Consider the following 15,757-nt stretch of genomic DNA (forward strand, 5'->3'; position numbering starts at 1 on the left):
TATTCATGTGTATGCTCCAAATTCATATGATTCATTTTCAAGTTTTTTAATGATTTGAACAACATATTGTTAGAGTTAACTGAATTCCATCTGGTTATTGTACAGACATAAATGCCATTCTGGACATGCAGGACATATCTAATAAGACCAACTACAATCCATAGGCAACCAAGGCTCTCCAAAATATGCTCTCTGATTACAACCTCATTGATGCCTGACTAGCTCATAACCCTAAAGTAAAAAAGTACACTTGCTATTCAAACAGTCACAAAACATTCTCCCGAATTGATTTCATACTATTATGTACTCCTCTATTTTCTTTAATCTAGAAAATAGAAATTCAACATATGAGCATATCTGATCATCATGCCTATCACTGCCTGATACAACTTTCAGAATCTTCTAAAAGAACCACAAGATGGCGCTTTAAAGAAGATAGCAGAATTTAAAAAGTTGTTAACGACATTAGTGTTCTCAACAAACACTTTTTTCAGGCCAGGTAGCTACTCTTTTCAAAGTCAAAACAAACTATTGATAAGACAGAGAGCAATATTTGGCCATCCATCGAGTTAGACTCAACAAAATTAGACCAACATCTCTCAATTCTACAGATCATGAGATCTCATTATACGGCGATGATATCTTACTTTAGCTAGGCAATGTCCTCAATCCCTCCCAAAACATCAGAACATCATAGATCATTTCAGCTCTATCTCAAGTTATAACATCAGTCTCACCAAATCTGACCTACTGCATCTCTACTTATGGAATCCCAATCATATCCCATTTTGTTTCCTTCGTAAGAGATACAACCATTGCCAGAAACTTTAAAGGGAAATTCCATTTTTGTAATCTCCAGGCATGTTCCTAGGGCTCAGGTTCTCCGAAAGAAAGAAAGAAAGAAAGAAAGAAAGAAAAAGAGGGAGGGAGGGAGGGAGGGAGGGAGGGAGGGAGGGAGGGAGGGAGGGAGGGAGGGAGGGAGGGAGGGAGGGAGGGAGGGAGGGAGGGAGGGAGGGAGGGAGGGAGGGAGGGAGGGAGGGAGGAGCATACTTAAATTCACACAGGACACCGGAAAAGACAGGAGAAATACTCCAGTTATAACAGACTGACCCTAGCCCAGGACACATAAACTATTGCAGCATAATTACTAGACGCTGAGACAGGAGGGGTGTGGCCCCGTCCGTCGATACCCCCGGACAGGGCCAACCAGGCAGGATATAGACATGGCCGAGTATAGCTCATGAACATGTCCCCCACGGCACGAACCCGAGGTGGGGGCGCCAACCCGGACAGGAAGATCACGTCAGTGACTCAACCCACTCAAGTGACGCACCCCTCCTAGGGATGGCATGGAAGAGCACCAGTAAGCCAGTGAGTCAGCCCCCATAATAGGGTTAGAGGCAGAGAATCCCAGTGGAGAGAGGGGAACCGACCATGCAGAGACAACAAGGGCGGTTCGACGCTCCAGTGCCTTTCCGTTCACCTTCAAACCCCTGGGCCAGACTAAACTCAATCATTAGTCTTCAATAAAGACTTAAAGGTCGAGACCGAGTCTGCATCTCTCACATGGATAGGCAGACCTTTCCATAAAAATTGAGCTCCATAGGAGAAAGCCCTGCCTCTAGCTGTTTGCTTAGAAATTCAATGGACAATAAGGAGGCCTGTGTCTTGTGACCGTAGCATACGTGAAGGTATGTACGGCAGGACCAAATCGGAAAGTTAGGTAGGAGCAAGCCCATGTACAGTGCCTTGCGAAAGTATTCGGCCCCCTTGAACTTTGCGACCTTTTGCCACATTTCAGGCTTCAAACATAAAGATATAAAACTGTATTTTTTTGTGAAGAATCAACAACAAGTGGGACACAATCATGAAGTGGAACGACATTTATTGGATATTTCAAACTTTTTTAACAAATCAAAAACTGAAAAATTGGGCGTGCAAAATTATTCAGCCCCCTTAAGTTAATACTTTGTAGCGCCACCTTTTGCTGCGATTACAGCTGTAAGTCGCTTGGGGTATGTCTCTATCAGTTTTGCACATCGAGAGACTGACATTTTTTCCCATTCCTCCTTGCAAAACAGCTTGAGCTCAGTGAGGTTGGATGGAGAGCATTTGTGAACAGCAGTTTTCAGTTCTTTCACAGATTCTCGATTGGATTCAGGTCTGGACTTTGATTTGGCCATTCTAACACCTGGATATGTTTATTTTTGAACCATTCCATTGTAGATTTTGCTTTATGTTTTGGATCATTGTCTTGTTGGAAGACAAATCTCTGTCCCAGTCTCAAGTCTTTTGCAGACTCCATCAGGTTTTCTTCCAGAATGGTCCTGTATTTGGCTCCATCCATCTTCCCATCAATTTTAACCATCTTCCCTGTCCCTGCTGAAGAAAAGCAGGCCCAAACCATGATGCTGCCACCACCATGTTTGACAGTGGGGATGGTGTGTTCAGGGTGATGAGCTGTGTTGCTTTTACGCCAAACATAACGTTTTGCATTGTTGCCAAAAAGTTCAATTTTGGTTTCATCTGACCAGAGCACCTTCTTCCACATGTTTGGTGTGTCTCCCAGGTGGCTTGTGGCAAACTTTAAACAACACTTTTTATGGATATCTTTAAGAACTGGCTTTCTTCTTGCCACTCTTCCAGATTTGTGCAATATACGACTGATTGTTGTCCTATGGACAGAGTCTCCCACCTCAGCTGTAGATCTCTGCAGTTCATCCAGAGTGATCATGGGCCTCTTGGCTGCATCTCTGATCAGTCTTCTCCTTGTATGAGCTGAAAGTTTAGAGGGACGGCCAGGTCTTGGTAGATTTGCAGTGGTCTGATACTCCTTCCATTTCAATATTATCGCTTGCACAGTGCTCCTTGGGATGTTTAAAGCTTGGGAAATCTTTTTGTATCCAAATCCGGCTTTAAACTTCTTCACAACAGTATCTCGGACCTGCCTGGTGTGTTCCTTGTTCTTCATGATGCTCTCTGCGCTTTTAACGGACCTCTGAGACTATCACAGTGCAGGTGCATTTATACGGAGACTTGATTACACACAGGTGGATTGTATTTATCATCATTAGTCATTTAGGTCAACATTGGATCATTCAGAGATCCTCACTGAACTTCTGGAGAGAGTTTGCTGCACTGAAAGTAAAGGGGCTGAATAATTTTGCACACCCAATTTTTCAGTTTTTGATTTGTTAAAAAAGTTTGAAATATCCAATAAATGTCGTTCCACTTCATGATTGTGTCCCACTTGTTGTTGATTCTTCACAAAAGAAATACAGTTTTATATCTTTATGTTTGAAGGCTGAAATGTGGCAAAAGGTCAAGGGGGCCGAATACTTTCGCAAGGCACTGTAATGCTTTGTAGGTTAGCAGTAAAATCTTGAAATCAGCCCTAGCTTTAACAGGAGGCCAGTGTAGGGAGGCTAGCACTGGAGTAAAATGATCACATTTTTTGGTTCTAGCAGCCGTGTTTAGCACCAACTGAAGTTTATTTAGTGCTTTATCCGGGTAGCCGGAAAGTAGAGCATTGCAGTAGTCTAATCTAGAAGGGACAAAAGCATGGATACATTTTTCTGCATCATTTTCGGACAGAGAATGTCCGATTTTTGCAATGTTACGTAGATGGAAAAAAGTTGTACTTGAAACAGTCTTGATATGTTCGTCAAAAGAGAGATCAATGTCCAGAGTAACGCCAAGGTCCTTCACAGTTTTATTTGAGACGACTGTACAATAATCAAGATTAATTGTCAGATCCAACAGAAGATCTCTTTGTTTCTTGGGGCCTAGAACTAGCATCTCTGTTTTGTCCGAGTTTAAAAGTAGAAAGTTTGCAGCCATCCACTTCCTTATGTCTGAAACATAGGCTTCCCGGGAGGGCAATTTTGTGGCTTCATCATGTTGCATTGAAATGTACAGCTGTGTATCGTCAAGTTAACATTATGTTTCCGAATGACATCACCAAGGGGTCAAATAGATACTGAAAACATTAGTGGTCCTAAAACGGAACCTTGAGGAACACTGACATTTACAATTGATTTTTCAGAGGACAAACCATCCACAGAGACATACTGATATCTTTCCGACAGATAAGATCTAAACCAGGCCAGGAATTGTCCATATAGACCAATTTGTAGACCAAATCTCGCCAAAAGATTGTGTGATCGATGGTATCAAAAGCATTGCTAAGGTCTAGGAGCACGAGGACAGATGCAGAGCCTTTGTCTGACCCCATTAAAAGGTTATTTACCACCTTCACGAGTGCAGTCTCAGTGTTATGATGGGGTCTAAAACCAGACTAAAAGGTTTCATATACATTTTGTCTTCAGGAAGGCAGTGAGTTGCTGCGCAACAGCTTTTTTTTTTTAAATTGCGAGGAATGGAAGATTCGATATTAGCCGATAGTTTTTTATATTTTCTGGGTCAAGGTTTGGCTTTTTCAAGAGAAGTTTTATTACTGCCACTTTTAGTGAGTTTGGTACACATCCGGTGGATAGAGAGACGTTTATTATGTTCAACATAGGAGGGCCAAGCACAGGAAGCAGCTCTTTCAGTTGTTTAGTTGGAATAGGGTCCAATATGCAGCTTGAAGGTTTAGAGGCCATGACTATTTTCATCAATGTGTTAAGATATATAGTATTAAAAAACTTGAGTGTCTCTCTTGATCCTAGGTCAGGGGCAGAGTTGTGCAGACTCAGGACAATGTAATTTGTTAATTCTAATGATCATCTTTTCGTTAAAGAAGTTCATGAATTTATCACTGCTGAAGTGAAAGCCATCGCCTCGGGGAATGCTGCTTTTTAGTTAGCTTTGCGACTGTATCAAATATACATTTTGGTCTTCACTGATATATCCCTTAAACAATTTAAACTAAATTAAACAAACTTTCAAAACAATGTAACTGGGAATCAAAATTGCCCATACTCATACCCATACTCATACCTATACTCATACTCATACTCATACCCATACTCATACCCATACTCATACCCATACTCATACCCATACTCATACTCATACTCATACCCATACTCATACCCATACTCATACCCATACTCATACCCATACTCATACCCATACTCATACTCATACCCATACTCATACCCATACTCATACCCATACTCATACCCATACTCATACCCATACTCATACTCATACTCATGCCCATACTGATGCCCATACTCATACCCATACTCATACCCATACTCATACCCATACTCCAATATTTCACAATAGCGCCTTGCAATGTGGAGGGCGGCTTTTTGCATCACCCCAATGGTCAAAATGTGGAACTCGTAGCCGTGCCGATATCATGGACAGTAATGGTTTGAGAGCATTCCAAGATTTGAAAGACACATATATATATATATATATATATATATATATATATACAAAGTATATATATATTTACAACTTCCCCAACTATTTACAACTTCCCTTGCGAAACCCAACTACCAAACCTTCCAATGATGGGATTTTAGGGATGCACCGATATGACATTTTTGGCCGATACCAATATCTGATATTTTCTTTGCCAAAAAACAAACCGATACCGATATTTTAGCTGCCTTTTAAACATTATAGGACAGTTAAATAGTTAACACACACACACATGGACGCAGCAGTCTAAGGCACTGCATCTCAGTGCAAGAGGCATCACTATAGTCCCTGGTTCGAATCCAGGCTGTATCACATCCGGCCGTGATTGGGAGTCCCACAAGGCGAAGCACAATTGGCCCAGCGTTGCCCGGGTTTAGCTGGGGTAGGCTGTCATTGTAAATAAGAATGTGTTCTTAACTGACTTGCCTAGTTAAATAAAGGTTACACACACCACACTGACCAAAACTTTATTTTGTTGGCATTTACATATGTCCCCATTCCCAGTAAAACATCATCTAAACCTATTTCTTTCACTTACTGTGCTGTTTCGTTGTTCATTTGTTTAGATGTTTCATTCTCAACCAGGATTTCATCATACATGTCAAGCAGTAAAGTTTCAGCTCTCTGTCCGTGGCCTCTCTTCCTCGGTGCGCACTGTCACTGTGTCCGTTTCCATCTTGAACCAGCTGTGTAATATTTCAAGTAAACCCTGTGTCTTGTCTGCATGGAAGTAGCGGTCCTTGTACCTAGCGTCGAGCACGGTGGTGACATGGTAAAGAGGCTCAGAGAGAATACCACCGAATCACTTGTTCACAGCCTCGAGTACTTTTGTAAGTTTTAACAGCGCGGTCTGTGGGCAGTTTTGTTGAGCAGGCGTTTCAATGCCATGACAGAGGGTATCAAGTCTCCTGCAGACGCAGTTGATTAGCTTATTTCTTAGTCAGTAGTTCATAGTCAATTGTTCGAATGGCACTAGGAGTGTGTTCATGTTTCCAAGTTTCAGACATGTTCTCAAATGCCATTGAAATGGCAGCAGCGGTATGAGAACCAGCACATTCTTGGGCAATACGGCTTTCCTCAGTACGAAATCCTCGTCGACCCACTGTGCTGTCAGACTCAGCATGCTCATGGGGTTGACATCGCTGGTCCAAATGTCAGTCGTGGCACCCATAGCAAGCAGCACAATGAATTAAATGATCTTGGCGTTAATGGATTGTCTCGCTGAAATGTTCTTACTCTTTTAAATGAATGCTCAACTTGAACTTGTTTAGTTGTTGGAAGTGTGCACTTAGTATTTTTCAGCTTTTGTTCTGTGTAGAGCTGTATTTTTCGTGGCGTCATTATATCATCTACCTACGTTTATATAGGTATGCGCGTCATCTACCTACGTTATAAAAGTATGCACGTCATCTACCTACGTTTATATAGGTATGCACGTCATCTACCTACGTTATAAAAGTATGCACGTCATCTACCTACGTTTATATAGGTATGCACGTCATCTATCTACGTTATATAGGTATGCACGTCATCTACCTACGTTATAAAAGTATGCACGTCATCTACCTACGTTTATATAGGTATGCACGTCATCTACCTACGTTATATAGGTATGCGCGTCATCTACCTACATTATATAGGTATGCACGTCATCTACCTACGTTATATAGGTATGCACGTCAGCTTTGGCATCGGTTTTGCACATCGGCATTAAACTGGACATCGGGCCGATGCCGATGTTGGCATTTTTAGCTAATATTGTCAGATTCTGATATGCTCACGATATATCGTGCATCCCTATGGGATTTATAAATAAATTATCTGGGTTCCCGAAATGACTGATCTTAATAATATATAAACAACTTTTGGAAAGCTCATATTCTGAGCTTGCCATTAAAAAAGTATGGTCCACAGATCTAATTGAATCTCAACAATCATTTCACTGGAACAGAATGAGGAAAAATATGACCTTGGCATCCCGTAATCTGAACCATCAACTTATAAATGTTAAGTTCTTTCACAGACTTTATTTCACATCAAGGAAATGTTTTACGATGAGATTGGCTCCAACTCGCAACTGTTTACGGTGTCCCCTAAATCAGGTAGGCACATTTCTCCATATGATGTTGGAGTGCCCTGCAGTTAAATGCTTCTGGGGAAATGTTACTAAATTAATTTCAAAGTGCATTATTAGATACACCCACCTAGTACTGTGTCGCCTTCCCCCTTTGCCTCCTGAACAGCCTGAATTCTTCAGGGCATGGAAATGTTGCTCAATTGTTATCAAGGGACCTAACGTGTGTCAGGAAAACATTCCCCACACCATTACCCACTATTACCCCACCACCACCAGCCTGTACCTTTGACACCAGGCAGGATTAGGCCATGGCCTCATGCTGCTGCGACCAAATCTACTTGCACATCCTCATCACTCCAGTGATGCTATATTGTAATTACTTTGCCACTATTGGCCTATTTATTGCCTTACCTCCTTACTTCATTTGCACAACTGTATACAGATTTTTCTATTGTGTTATTGACTGTACGTTTGTTTATTCCATGTGTAACTCTGTGTTTTTGTTTTTGTCGCACTGCTTTGCTTTATCTTGGCCAGGTCACAGTTGTAAATGAGAACTTGTTCTCAACTAGCCTACCTGGTTAAATAAAGGTGTTCTCAACTAGCCTACCTGGTTAAATAAAGGTGTTCTCAACTGGCCTACCTGGTTAAATAAAGGTGTTCTCAACTGGCCTACCTGGTTAAATAAAGGTGAAATAAAATAAAAAATAAAAATCCTGACTCTGCCATCAGCATGACGCAACATAAACTGGGATTCGTCAGATCAGGCGACATTTTTCCACTCAATTGTCCAGTGTTGGTGATTGCGTGCCCACTGGATGGAGACATGTTGGCTGGGTGGGGTTGGGGGAATGGAATGGGAGGTTGGGGGAATGGGATGGGAGTTTGGGGGAATGGGATGGGAGTTTGGGGGTGGAGGCCCACATTTATTTATTTTCTATTCCTGTTTATACTGAATTTATTGTTTATTATTAAACTGTGTATTTCTTCTGGGTTTTTTCTTTTGAGTGGCAGCCTACAGGAACAGGTTTTATAAATGGATAACTTGAAATGGATAATGTACCTGTAACATCCCCTCAACAAAAAATAACAAAACAAATAAACATTTGGTCTCATAAAAATATGTTTCTCATCCCCTCCTCTCTCTCTCTCTCCACTCCCTGCCTCTCTCTCCACTCCCTGCCTCTCTCTATCTCCACTCCCCTCCTCTCTCTCTCCACTCCCTGCCTCTCTCTCTCCACTCCCTGCCTCTCTCTCTCCCTCCCCTCCTCTCTCTCTCTCCACTCCCCTCCCTCTCTCTCTCTCCACTCCCTGCCTCTCTCTCTCTCCACTCCCTGCCTCTCTCTCTCCACTCCCTGCCTCTCTCTCTCTCCACTCCCTGCCTATCTCTCTCTCCACTCCCCTCCTCTCTCTCTCTCTCTCCAGTCGCTCCAGTCTGAACATGCGTGTGGACGAACCCGCGCGCCTCAACTGCCAGAGTGGCACGATCACCACTGCGATCATCAGCATTCCGACGCCCCCAGCAACCACTCCTGAGAGCGACGCCCACCCTCCACCCCCAGGCCCCACCCTTCAGAATGTTGTGAAGGTGTCTGCGCTGTGAGAGTAGAAGCGCAGCAGGACGCGCGGACAGACAGACAGATAGGATGGATAGACAGACTCATGCAGATAGACAGAAGGACAGTGCGAAGGATACGACAGACGAGCAGGCGAATGCTCTGAAGGCCGAGTCCCAGACTGAAGACATGGAGAAGGACTGCCTACTAGTGGAGATCTACTGTAATGACATGGACTTCCTGTAGAAATGGAGGATGGATTTTAGATACAGTCTACTGTAGGTGTCTGGGCGCTTCTGTATGTTTGAGTGTGCGTTTTGTGTGTGTTTGGTAGGTTATAAGTGTGTGTGAGAGAGAATGTGTGTTAGAGAAAATAAAAAAGGTTTGAGTTTTTGGAGTGTATGAAAGAGAAAGAGAAGCACTTGATGGGTCGCTGGAGAGATGTAGAGCAGTAAAGTCACATGTCACTGGGCACGCAGCACCTTTTGTGCTATCCGGGATCATTGGGACATCCCTACACTAAAACCTTAACCCTTACCTAACCCTAACCTTAACCCTTACCTTAACAATAACCTTCACCTAACCTTAACCCTTACCTTAACAATAACACTCACTTAACCCTAACCATAACAATAACCCTTACCTCACCCTAACCATTTTAAATTTCAACTTCAATGGGGGGTATGGATGTCCCAAGGATCCCGGATAGCAAGGACGACCTTTTTATGGTTTGGAACCTGAGTTTGACATTTGACCTGTCTGGTCTTTACATCGTTACAGCAGGAAACAGTGATCATATCAAAGAAAATAACTTAGACATATTGACATCATTAAAGTTTTCCTCTGGTTTGTTATGTTATTTATGGTTGGATTCAGTTTGATCCACTTATTTGTCGTCATAGATACATGTCAATCACCATCCCAAATCTTTTTTTCTTCTTTATTTTCTCCCCAGGTATAATTTCATTTCACAGTGAAAATTCTTAACAGATCAAACTATGGTAGGTGTCTGTGTCAGAGATACTAGTGGGTTTCTTATATTTGTGAACGTGTATGTGTGTATGCCTGTATGAGTGTGTGTGAGTTTGAGGAGCTGTCTGTAGTTTAGCTCTTTCTGTAAGTGTCCATGGCTCTGTATATGTGTGACTAGCTGCCACTCATGGAAAGCTCCTGGACATATTTTTGTCCAAAATTCTCAGCTGGAAGCCTTTTACACAATATGTGCCTGTAAATTCTTGATTTTATTTCTCTCTTTTTTTGTAGGTCGGTTTCCCTCCCTTTGCTTTCCTCTGGGCTCTAGTTGTAGATATTCAACAGACCTTTTATGTAAACTTGCTTCATTATCCAACACCAAGACCAAAAAGGTTGTATTTAAACTCAAACCACGTCTAACTAAAAGCACAAGGTGTTTGCTGAGAATTTCTGACAGAGATCTGTCCAGAGCCTGGGTTATATTGTGAATATTGTTAATAGAATATTTTGTAATATTTTCCCATTGTTTGGCAGAGCCAGTGAAGCTGTCCTCTCTCACTCTCTTTCTCTCTCGTTGTCGTCCTGTGTATCTCTTTCTCTCTCGTTGTCGTCCTGTTGTATCCTTTCCTCCGTTCTGTGTGAAGAACAGTATGCTTTTGGTAGTTGTTTTTAGTCGTCAATGTTTTCTCCCCAAACTCAGCTGGCATTTTTCAAAGTTGTTGGGTGTCTGTAATCTTCTATGTGGATAGAAACTTGGTGTTTGTACTTTTTCTGTGGCCTTCCATGTTTTTCCCCTGGGACATTCTAGGTCTTAAATGTTTTATTTTTTTCCTGGAGAACTTGAACCTGGGACATCTGTTGTCATGGTGACCACAGAGACATGGAGGACTGGATGACACCCACCCATGGACCTAAACCAACCTTAACATCTAACACTAGCCATTTATCTTCTTGGTTACAGGGTCTGAAATGTCTCTTTACCAGACACTAGAGTTGGGCTCAGTTCATTTCAGTATATTCAGACTGAATTCAGACACCAACCCTTCCAGAGATACAGGCACACAAAGGGGCAATGCAGAGTAGATCCATGGCATCTATCTACGACATGACACAGGACCTGTGATTCAACCAAACCAAAAGGGTTCAACTATGTTGGATCAGGAAGTTAATGGTATTGTTTATTTAGTGGATGACCTGCATTTGTAAGCACAGGTATTGTTACTTTAGAACTCGATTATGTATTCCGTGACCATAGCTCCCAGGATCTAGTATAGACCCAGTCGTTATGGGATAGAACGTTGCGATCTTGCCCTCCTGTAGGGAAAACAACCTGTGGTTACCTACAGTGCATTCGGAAAGTATTCAGACCCCTTGACTTTCTAAAAATGTTGTTACAGCCTTATTCTAAAATTGAATAAATATAAAATGTCCTCATCAATCTACACACAATACCCCATAAGGACAAAGCGAAACCAGGTTTTTCTCATTTTTTACAAATGTATTAAAAATAAAAACCAGAAATACCTTATTTGCCTAAGTATTCAAGACCCTTTGATATGAATCTTGAAATTGAGCTCATGTGCATCCGGTTTCCATTGATCATCCTTGAGATGTTTCTACAACTTGATTAGAGTCCACCTGTGGTAAATTCAATTGATTGGACATGATTTGGAAAGGCACACACCTGTCTATCTAAGGACATTGACAGTGCATGTCAGAGCAAAAACCCAAGCCATGAGGTGGAAGGAATTGTCTGTAGAGCTTCGAGGCAGGATTGTGTCGAGGCACAGATCTGGGGAAGGGTACCAAAAAATGTCTGAAGCATTGAAGGTCCCCAATTAAATAGAATAAGTTTGGAATCACCAAGACTCTTCCTAGAGCTGGCCACCCGGCAAAACTGAGCGATCGGGGGAGAAGGGCCTTGGTCAGGGAGGTGAACAAGAACCCAATGGTCACCCTGACAGAGCTAAATAGTTCTCTGTGGAGATGGGAGAAATTTCCAGAAGGACAACCATCTCTGCAGCAGTCAACCAATCAGGCCCTTATGGTAGAGTGGCCAGACGGAAGGCACTCCTCAGTAAAAGGCACTTCAGCCCGCTTGGAGTTTGCCAAAAGCCCCTAAAGGACTCTCAGACCATGAGAAACAAGATTCTATGGTCTGATGAAACCAAGATTGAAATCAGAGGCCTGAATGCCAAGCGTCACGTCTGGAGGAAACCTGGCACCATCCCTACAATGAAGCATGGTGGTGGCAGCATCATGCTGTGGGGATGTTTTTCAGCAGCAGGGACTGGGAGACTAGTCAGAATCGAGGGAAAGATAAACAGAGCAAAGTAAAGAGAGATCCTTGATGAAAACCTGCTCCAGAGCACTGAGGACCTCAGACTGGGGCGAAGGTTCACCTTATTCGTCTGAATACTTTCCGAATGCACTGTAAGTTACTCCATTGGCTCACAACAAAAACTTGACCTTTTTCAAACGCAATTTTCTTGTTGTCTGCTTGTTTTAGTCAATTACAAATCTACATTTAAGAGAAGTACAAAAGTCTAAAGATCACTTTCCAACATGGCCTGCTCCCTAGCATTCTCACTACTTAGAAAAACATATTGTAGGGCTTCCCTCATGCCCCTTTTCATGACGATGCTAGCAGCCACTTGAGTGAGTGAGTGCTAGCTATCTACTGACCGGAACATTAAACTAGCCAAGACCAACAACACAAACAAACAGACACACAGCTACATACAGCTACAAGCAGTTAGTGGAGTTACAAATGAATGGTACTAAACAAGTTAAATGTCTTACCTGTGATTAAATGTTTTCCATACATAGCCTACTTGGACTCCGCGTCCCCAAATATCCCACACCGAATAGCCTGAAGCCACAGGGCTCTTCTCGCAGGCTCTTTCCTTATGTGGGAGCATTGTGAACTGTAGATTGGGATTTTTGACCTAACTACATGTACATTTTCAGCATGTTTTGTTATTTCTTTATAACAAATATTTAACAACGAGGTTGCCAATTTTACAATTGGGGTCAATAGGAAATAATATTGGTTTTCCCCAATTTGTGGGCCTGGTCGAGGGGAAATCCGACATGGGCTATTAGTGTACGTGTAATACACAGTCAGACGCTCTCTGTCACAGAGCAAACAGAGAAACAAGCACAGCCAGGCAGGCACTTTTCCGAAGTGAATTACAACTTACTCACAGTTTCCAGGCCTGGTTGTAACACTATTTTAATTAGACTGACAGAAAAGCGGAGACAACAGCAGTCTGTAAAAGTAGGTTCACGTTATTGGGTTGAAATAGAAAAGTGTTATCACAAGTCCTGCATATCATGACTTAAATCAAATAAAAAGGCTGACTTTGCAGTCTAGCCTACCATGACACTGTAGGGGGGGCAGTGATCAAACACACAATACTCCCCTAAAAAGTGTCAAATCATTGTTATCTTTTCCCTAATGATTAACACTAAGGTCTGTTATTGTGTCAGTCCTCTCTTCTTTTTTGTTTTCTTTTCCCTTAGCCAATTTGTCTTTTCTTCGGCTCAGTCTCTCCATCACTCTTTGCTTTCCCCTGACTCCTGTCGTTGTTGACACTAATGCTGTGCGTATCCTGTCAGTCGTTGGTTATTATTTATGACCTTGTCTTGTGTCCCGACTGTGAAAACGCCTGATAAAAACATCTATATCTGCCGAAACCACCTCTGACTCTGTCTCTTATGTCATCCACTAACAGACATTGATCCACTAACAGACATTGGGGGGGGTGGTGGTGTGTGTGTGTGTGTGTGTGTGTGTGTGTGTGTGTGTGTGTGTGTGTGTGTGTGTGTGTGTGTGTGTGTGTGTGTGTGTGTGTGTGTGTGTTATAGTTGTAAGTAGCTTTTCTTCCTTCACTAATTGCAATTTCACACATGCTGATGACAGTAAGTACAGACGCTAAACAGTCATACCCCTCATAAAGGCATCGTTACGGCACATACTGTACAATCCCATTAGCTACTGTCTATTCAATTCATACATCTATACATGTGATAAAAAGGCTACCAGCCTGGCTAGCATGTTTTAATATTTACCTGAATAAACTCAGGTAAAAACCTCAAAAGTGAGATGTTATTAGAATATTTGCACATGATGATAGAATTCTCAATTGAATGAAATGATATTGTGCTGACAGGGCACTACAATTGAATCCTCCGCAGACCAGCCTTGACTTCTGTCCAGGGGTCCCAGTTCTCAGTCCTCCTGGGTCTGGGTTGATTCCTCAGCCCCTGCAGAGAAGTGAGGAGAGCAGTTTGCTGAACTCAGAGCAGAACTGTCTGGTGACCATGGTGTAGATGAGGGGGTCCACAGCTACAGGGACACAGGTCAGGATCATGGCTGAGGTCTCCAGCTCCTTCAAGACCCAGCTCTGCTGGAGAAAAGGGGAGAGGGAGGGGGTGCAGGGGCAGAGAGGAAAACAGGGGAGAGGGAAAGAGGACGGGAGAGAAGAGGGGATGAAAGAGTAGCCTACAAAATTAAACACTGTAAAAGTTGTAAATTAATATGAAAGCTGTAAAGACTCATTTTCTAATAATTTCATGATATAGCCTACTCACTGAGTCTCTGCCCCTTGTCACCATGGCTGTATTAGCAGAATCACAACCATGGGCATCCAGAAGAGAGTGAAGGTGATGATGTACCCAAAGCGCTTGGCCAGTTTCCCCTCTGTCCTCTTCTGTCCCCTCTCCTTAGCGGTGGGGGTGAGGAGACACACAGCCCTCACTCTCTCCTGAGCTTTCTCCGCTGCAGGGGTGCTGGTCTCCTCAGACACTGTGATCACCGTGCACCGTGGGAGTTACAGAATCCGCAACGCTACAGCCGCTAGTAAGTATTTGAACGTTTGCCCCGGTGCTATCCGCGGTGCTGAAACAACAGAGTTAGGCCAACTCCAGATGTGCCTCGACACAGAGGGCCTCAGCTGAATCCCGCGGTCTGATACTTTGTTACCGTGTTGCCTGACTACTTTAAATATCCACGTGTAGTGAATAACTATTAAAGTCAGGCTGCAGCCCCACACTGGAACCAAAATATATGCGCCAAACGTCACGTGTTTGTTTACGTGACGACGGCACATCATGTAAAACAGATAACGTCTGGCCAGAGCCATTGAAAGGATAGCTATAAGTAACCTGAAAGCCCAGATGTCGAGGATCCAAACCGGAATCCTGGCCTTCGTCTTGTTGTGAAACGGAAAAGCGGTTCTCCTTCCATTGATGGTCAACAGTACCACATTTAGTTTACTCATATCTTTGCAGTTAAAACAAAATGTAAAATGTCTCCCAAACCTGCAAACACAGCCATGCTCCAAGCCTTTTCTCCTCTCACCAGGCAGCACAGAGCAAACGGAATACTTTTGATAGCAGCATCCTTGACCTAGCTAGCCTATGACATATGTCAATGGGGTGAATTGGTCATAATTTAAAGTGTGTTCTGTGATTGAGTGGCATATTGAGGGAGAGACTGTTCCAAGCCTGATTTGATGAGCAGGGCTTTGCTGGCTGATTGGAGTATTCAGGTTTGATCCGTGTGACCTTGCTGTTCTAGCCGGTGTTATTCTGAGGTTGACGACTCTGAGCATTTTCCAAGAATACCATCATGGCTGCATTTACACAGGTAGCCCAAATCTGATCTTTTTTTCCCAATAATTGGTCTTTTGACCAATCACATCAGATCTTTTTCAGAGCTGATTGGACAAAATATATATACATTTATTTATTTAAAAAAATGTATAAT

At 42.7% G+C, this 15,757-nt stretch overlaps 1 protein-coding gene across 2 annotated transcripts in view; it reads left to right on the forward strand.

Moving 5' to 3' along the window:
- Positions 1 to 11,627, forward strand: part of LOC112229716 (potassium voltage-gated channel subfamily D member 3) — a 294,564-nt gene extending 282,937 nt beyond the window's left edge. For both annotated transcript variants that reach the window (XM_042304117.1, XM_042304118.1), the window contains one exon: positions 8,882 to 11,627. In XM_042304117.1, the coding sequence (XP_042160051.1) occupies positions 8,882 to 9,059 (178 nt within the window). In that variant the 3' untranslated portion in view covers positions 9,060 to 11,627. The remainder of the gene's footprint in view (positions 1 to 8,881) is intronic.
- The last annotated feature ends 4,130 nt before the right edge of the window (positions 11,628 to 15,757 follow it).

The sequence above is a fragment of the Oncorhynchus tshawytscha genome, linkage group LG22, assembly GCF_018296145.1.
Source record: "Oncorhynchus tshawytscha isolate Ot180627B linkage group LG22, Otsh_v2.0, whole genome shotgun sequence".
NCBI classification, from domain to species: domain Eukaryota; kingdom Metazoa; phylum Chordata; class Actinopteri; order Salmoniformes; family Salmonidae; genus Oncorhynchus; species Oncorhynchus tshawytscha.